General features: G+C 34.9%; 1 protein-coding gene across 2 annotated transcripts in view; it reads left to right on the forward strand.

Annotated features, from left to right (window-relative positions):
• The window catches only part of CYFIP1 (cytoplasmic FMR1 interacting protein 1), a 159,885-nt gene extending 153,407 nt beyond the window's left edge, over positions 1–6,478 (forward strand). The window contains exons 26-31 of one of the 2 annotated variants that reach the window (XM_031959085.1): positions 157–287; positions 2,748–2,820; positions 3,112–3,206; positions 3,993–4,231; positions 5,091–5,238; positions 5,699–5,863. In XM_031959085.1, coding sequence (XP_031814945.1) covers positions 157–287; positions 2,748–2,820; positions 3,112–3,206; positions 3,993–4,231; positions 5,091–5,238; positions 5,699–5,863 — 851 coding nt within the window. Of the gene's footprint in view, positions 1–156; positions 288–2,747; positions 2,821–3,111; positions 3,207–3,992; positions 4,232–5,090; positions 5,239–5,698 lie in introns of both variants that reach the window. The other variant, XM_003765622.3, reaches the window with a different exon arrangement.
• Positions 6,479–7,084: the final 606 nt, after the last annotated feature.

Below are 7,084 nucleotides of genomic sequence, written 5' to 3' on the forward strand. Positions count from 1 at the left end.
TTATCATGAACCTGCCTCCCAATAGAGTTTGTCCCTAGAAGCATGTGAACACAATAGCTAATGTGTTTATGTATATGCTCCTCAAACATGGGACAGTGGTTTGGGGATTTTCATTTTCTTCCTTCCAGCATTGACTGACTCTTTTTGCAATCTCAGGAATCTTAGAGTTCTTCCATCATCAGCTGAAGGACATTGTTGAATATGCAGAACTGAAGACAGTCTGTTTCCAGAACCTAAGGGAAGTGGGAAATGCTGTCCTCTTTTGTCTCCTCATAGAACAGAGTTTGGTGAGTGTTCAGGATTGTCATCTGAGTTAGAATTTACAAACCTTTGATGATGTTCATGACAGTTCTACTTAGTCCTAGAAATCAAATTTCTTTTTAAAGGGAAGGATTAAAATTCTTGCAAACACTGTACCATCTCCCCCAAATGAAAACATGGGTTTTTGAAGAGTATTTTGTTGTTTCTATTTCAGGGGACAGGAGAGTCTGGTAAAGTGTTTGGATTGCTTATGTTCATCAAATCATAATTGGTGCCCACAGGGATTATAGAATTTTATTTAAAAAAAAAAATAGGAACTGTTAGTCAACAAGTTTTGAGTGGTTTTTCTGAGCTGCACTGTGCCAAGTTATAAAACCTAAAATGACACTACCCTCAAGCAATTTACAAGTTTTGAATACTGGAACTTAATGAGATTGGAAAGTGGATTAAAAAAAGACAAGGGCCTTCCTGGGGCAGTGGAAGTAGAGGGATTTTTTTTTAATTGACCCAGGTTAATTCACTTAAATCCATCTAGCTAGATATACAAATATGCCTTATTTTAAGAATTTACATTTTTAGCCAGCTAGGTTATACTTAAATTTTAATTTTTTAATATTTAAATTACAAAAGGATTATATATTTTTAAATAAAAATTTAAAATATAAAAGGATTCCATTAAAATAGCAAACTCCTCTAGTATATTTTAAATATTCACAAAATTCCCTTTTCATGCAGCTTTTCAGGACACATCAGGAAACATTTAAAAGTATGATTACAAATTTATCATTACCCCAAAAGAAGCTTATAATTTTTACAGCTGGGTAAACCAGCTCAGAATGGTTAGGTGATATGTGCTCATAGTTTAACAAAGTCATGTTTAAAAGCCTAATTTTGCTCTTCCTTGTTAGGAGTCCTTTCTTGTTTACATTTTAGCTAGAGCTATTCTGCCAAGATTGACTCAACTGAAAAACAGAACAGTATTGAATAATTTTAGAATCTGAATAGAACAAAAAAATGTACCAAGTGCACATTTGTGTCCAGGGGCTCATATTACTTGAGCTGCCTTACAGCATTTGTGATAGTGCATTTCATTAAGCATTGGTTAAACAGAAAACAACTGACAAATGGAAATTGATACATCAGGAATAAAAGATTTTTCCATTTCTTAAAAATAGGGCTAGTCTTAGTGCCTCTTCAGTACTAAGTGCCTCAGCTTAGGTAAATGTTTGAACTCAATAATGAACTTCCAAGGCCATCTACAATTTTGCACCATTCTGGCTATCTAAATTTATCTGTTCCGTGACCTGTCTCCTGTTCACACTAAGTCTCCTTGTTCTTCTACTCTTCATGAGGTATTTCATCCACACAACAGATTTTTGCTTGATACTCCTTTGTTATGTGGAAATATGGAGCACCTTAATCATCTATGCTTAAGATTGGAACCTCTCCTTTAGAATGTCTTCTCTTCACCACCAGCATCCATACCCCTTAAAAATTGACACAAATCGGTTATGAGAGTCTGGACAAGCCCCTTAACCCCTCAGGGTTAAGTCCCCAACAATTGCCTCTACAAAACTATAAGTAGTAAAGCTGCTGATCTAAATTAGTATAGGAGTTGGGAGGGAATCCTTAGCCCATAATGAAATCAGAGGTCCAGACCACATCCAAGTAGGTCAAGTACTACGCTAGATGCTGAAATCAGATTCCTGCTGTCCTAGTGCTTTGTATCATACTACATGGCTGCTGCTTTTTTGTTTTAATTGAAGGTTTCTAGAACTTTAAATATTTTAAGATGTCTATTTCTTTATGCAAGATATGAGGTGACTAAGTGACTTAGATTTTTGTTTGATTTTTTAGAAGGTGATTTAATCATCGTGGTGTAAGAGAATGAACATAAAATTTGGGGGGTCAGGAGCCCTGGGTTTGACACTTCTCTGTGTGGGTTGCAGTTGTGGGCAAGTCATTTAATCTTTTAGCCTCAGCCTCCCCTTTTAAGGAGAATATTGTACCCTTTGTCTTATGAGGTAGTTCTGATATTATTAATCTCTTGGCCTATTCCAGGCCATTTGTGCTTATTTCCTTTTTGGCTAAAGTATGTGGGAGTCTTTAAGAAACCCTTGTTTTTTTCTGGGAGGTAGATATTTTGATAGATTTAAAACTCACTCATTTGTTGTCTCTTCCTATCATTGAAATGAGTCCTTCTGCAGGTTTGCTTGAGGTCTATCTCTTTAAGAGATGATCACTCTGTAGGTGAACAGAGCTTGGCCTAGATTAGTTGATTTACGCTGGGAGAGTCAGTTCCTGGCCTAGAATAGGGCTGAAAAATAAACTCATCACAATACTGTTAAATTGTGGGATTAGTGCCCTCTGGCGTAACTTTTGTAAATAGCAATATTTTTTCTTGGCCCTTGACTATTCAAAAATATCTTTTTATCTTAAGAGGCTGTTTCTTTTTTCTAATTTGTATTTTTCTCATTGGTTTTTAGTCCTTAGAAGAAGTGTGTGATTTGTTGCATGCTGCTCCATTCCAGAATATCTTGCCAAGGGTTCATGTCAAAGGTAAGAATGAAGCATTGCTTTGTTCTTTTTTGCCCAGTATTATTTAGTTAGGATACCATTGGCTTTTCCAAGGGAAGTCATGTACAAATAGGTCAAACTTACAAGTCAGTATTTTGTCTGAATTAGATAATTTCTGAGTGTGCTATTTTTCTGCTTAATCAAAAGTAAACACAAAGATTATATAAAATAAAATAATTTTTCCATTACTTTATTTGTTTACAAATTAAATACTTCCCATTCCCCAGGGAATTTAGGATGTGATTTATGTTTATTTTGTTTTTATTGTTACAGAAGGCGAAAGACTTGATGCAAAAATGAAAAGATTAGAGTCAAAATATGCTCCATTGCATCTTGTTCCTTTAATTGAGAGATTGGGAACGCCTCAGGTATGTAGTTGTTTTGGGAGACATGAATCATTTAAAAAATTGTTTAGTCAATATTGAGATACTGATGGGATTACTAAAAGGGATATGGGTTTAGAATGATGTATTCTATTTAAAACATTGTCATTAAAATTACATGGAGGAAAGGAGAAAAGTAAGATGTAGGAAAAATAAGACCCTTTTTTAATATTACTTGAAGATACGGGCTGCAGGTGACTGATACAAGAATTAGAAAAATACAAAAAAGATAATAAGGTCTCCAGATTATTTTATAAATGGAGTTTAAAAAAAAAAAAAAAAAGGATGAATTGTCTGTTGTCTAGAATACAACTATGGCCTACCTACATACATCACACATGCATAATACCTACGTGCCTCGGCTGCAACAGTAAGAAATAGGATGGGTTTTTATACACTCTTGACAGAGAGTCTTTGACTCCCAGTCCCAAATGTACACATTGCAGCTGTAAAGATCAACTCAAAACCCATCTAGCATGAGATGTGTTGAGTCACACAATAGGCTTTTTAACAATAGGTGTGTACAAGAATAAGAGTCATTAGCAAGAGTAGCATCTTCAAATACACAGTTCTAATCTACATTATTTCTAAGACTTTAAAAAGGAGGGAAAAGTTACTTGCAAACCATATATAGTAAGCAGATTTTCTGATGTCTGTTGATAGGCGTATCACTTTTTTTCCTCCTTTGCTGTATTTAAGTGAAGGGAGGGAGAGGCTTAATTAAAAACCATACTTATTTTATCTAAGTTATTGTTTTCTCTTGAATACTAGCAAATTGCAATAGCAAGAGAAGGAGATTTGCTGACCAAGGAACGTCTCTGCTGTGGTTTATCTATGTTTGAAGTGATCCTGACCCGGATTAGGACATTCCTAGATGATCCAATCTGGCGTGGACCTCTCCCAAGCAATGGGGTCATGCATGTAGATGAATGTGTGGAATTTCACAGGCTCTGGAGTGCTATGCAGTTTGTGTACTGTATTCCTGTAGGAACACATGAGTTCACTGTGGAGTAAGTGTTTGTTAAATTTTAGTCTTCCCCAATTTTTGAAAAGCCAGATGCAAGGATACTCAACATAATGAAAGGTTTCCAAAGGGATCATCATTATTCCTACATTAGGATAACCTGGAATTATAAAAATTCAAGTTTATGGTAGTAGAGGATTAGAGTATTCTCCAAACCTAAGCAAACATCTAGCATTTAGGACAACTGAATCCAAAACCAGATAATGAGCAGAAAGTAGGGGCATAAAGTCTTAAGCTGTTTCCCTAATTCTGAGCTACCTTCTTTAAGGAGATGAAGATAAAAACCACTTTTAAGATCTTTGAACAAGTAAGTGCCAAAAGATAAGAGTTTGGAAGAATGCTAGGAAAAATTGCTCAATTTACCTTCCTTTATTTTGTTTTTTTATTTTAAACTGAGAATTGATGCATTTGGAATTTGTACTATCACAGATATTGGCTATGAATATGAAAAGTTAATTTTAGTAAGCCTTTCATTCTAAAGAAAACAGAATTGACAGGAACTCATCTAAGCCAATGTCTTTCATGTATAATATGTAATGCAAAAGGACACTGAAAGGTTGACATGCCTAAGACCACAAAAGGCTTACAAAGCATTTTATGCAATTATCCCTCGAGGCTATCAATAACCCATACAGTGTGAAATATTTATAAATAACAAACTGAGACTCAAAGATTTAGGCATGGTTACCCAGCTTGTTAAGTGGAAATTTTGTCTTAAGTGTAAATCCTGCCCCATTTATGTAGTTGTAATTGCCATTTTGTGTGTGTGTATAAAGAATTGTGTAATAACACTAATTCCATTAAAAAAAAGCTCAGTTACACTTTGTTATTTTTTTTTTCTCTAGACAGTGCTTTGGAGATGGGCTCCATTGGGCCGGATGTATGATTATTGTGCTTCTAGGACAACAGCGTCGCTTTGATGTATTAGACTTCTGCTACCATTTGCTTAAAGTACAAAAACATGATGGCAAAGATGAAGTGATAAAGAATGTGGTATGTTGAAAAGGATCCTCCCCACATATAGTTTCTAGTATAGCAGTAGGAAAATGCCCACATAGATGTAACTTTTTTAGGGCAAAAACAAGATTACTTGGCTGCATTTTTACTAGAAGAGTGATGGTTGTTAAATGAAAGATGTGTGTAGAAAAGGTTCAAGTAAAACTCAGGATTAGAGGGAAAAGGTTAGTAAATTTGGCAAACTACAGCAATCCACTCCACAATCAAGACACAAGTTGGGCTCAGAAGTACTTTCAGACCAATGGGTGGATTAAAGTTTCTCTTGGCATTGATAGTTTTCATTCCAACAGCATTGTTGTGTTGGAATTCCAACACAGGCATTGTTTGCACTTGTGCCAGGATAGACTTTGATCCACTTATGTAATATATGGGAGACTTTGAAAGGCTTCAAATTTGACTTTTAAGTCATAACACTGTTAATTTGGACTTTTTTCAGCCTTTGAAGAAGATGGTCGAGAGAATTCGAAAGTTCCAGATCTTAAATGATGAAATAATTACTATCTTAGACAAGTACTTGAAATCTGGTGATGGAGAAAGCACTCCTGTGGAACATGTGCGCTGCTTCCAACCCCCCATCCACCAATCTCTGGCCAGCACCTGAGGGATGTACAGCTTATTGAATCTTTAGCGTGGTTCCATTAAATCACAGTAGCATGCTTTCTTCTAGTTTAGGAAATATTTTTCAGTATTTTGTGTGTGTGCTTGTTAAAAAGGTGGTGCTCTTTTGATTTCAATCTAAAAGCTTAATTTTATAAGATCTACACTTATTTTTCTAGACTAAAATTTTATATGCTTTTGGAAATTAAGAAGTCTTGAGAAAAGTAATGGCTGCTTATTATTATGCCATAGTCTTCTTAGTTAGTCCTTCAGCTGACAGTCCCAGCAGCTAATACATAGGAGGCTGTTGAGTTAATTTATTTATCAATTGTCAGTGTTCAAGGAAGATGGAAAGAATTGTGGATTTAGGTGAAAAAACACTTTATATACCAGCTAATTGTAATAAAATTGTTTATGTACTAGAATAAAGCTACATGCTTAATTATTTTTAGTGTTATTAAGATTTTCTGGTGGTGTTTCATGAATGCTTTCTTTAATAGTTGCTTTTTCTTGCCAAGGGTTGTTACTTCCTTGCTTCCCCTTCCCCAATAGAACTGTCAAAATGTAGTATGTGAGAGATATGATTTAAAGTTATGGAAATAAAATTAGTGAATCATGACTTTGTTTCACAGTCCATTTACTAAAATATCCACTTTAACAAAATCCTCCATGCATTTCATCCCTTGAGGCCCAGCTGACCTGGAGGTCACAGAATGAGCCTAGAACTCATGCTTTCTCACTTTTAGGCCAAGGAGTCAATTTTAAGGCTGCAGAGTTGTTTTTCTTATGAAGCAAATTCACAGCTTGTTACATCATAACAAATTTGAATGTAAAACATTAAGATACAGAATGTCAACAGCATAATTTTCTACAGCAGGCAGTTGTCTCGCCTTGGAAATGGTAAAACAGTAAAATTTTTAAATGTTTGGAGGAACAAATTCACCTATTTTTAGCATTTTACAAATTGGAAAAAAAAAAGTTATCTGTCATGTTCTTCCTTCATGTTAATGGAAATAGTATTTCCTGCTTCATCCTTTTGAAACCAACTACTTTATAATTGAAACATTTAAATTACTTTCAAAGGCCTGCTATGACAACACTAAAACCACATGCTGACGTAGTCATCACAAATTGATCTATATGAATAGATATGAAGGGACTAAGGTGTGATTATCATACAATTTCTCAAGTTTTTTTGTTTTTGTGTATACACCAGAAGTAAAGT

Source organism: Sarcophilus harrisii, chromosome 3, assembly GCF_902635505.1.
Source record: "Sarcophilus harrisii chromosome 3, mSarHar1.11, whole genome shotgun sequence".
Lineage (NCBI taxonomy): Eukaryota > Metazoa > Chordata > Mammalia > Dasyuromorphia > Dasyuridae > Sarcophilus > Sarcophilus harrisii.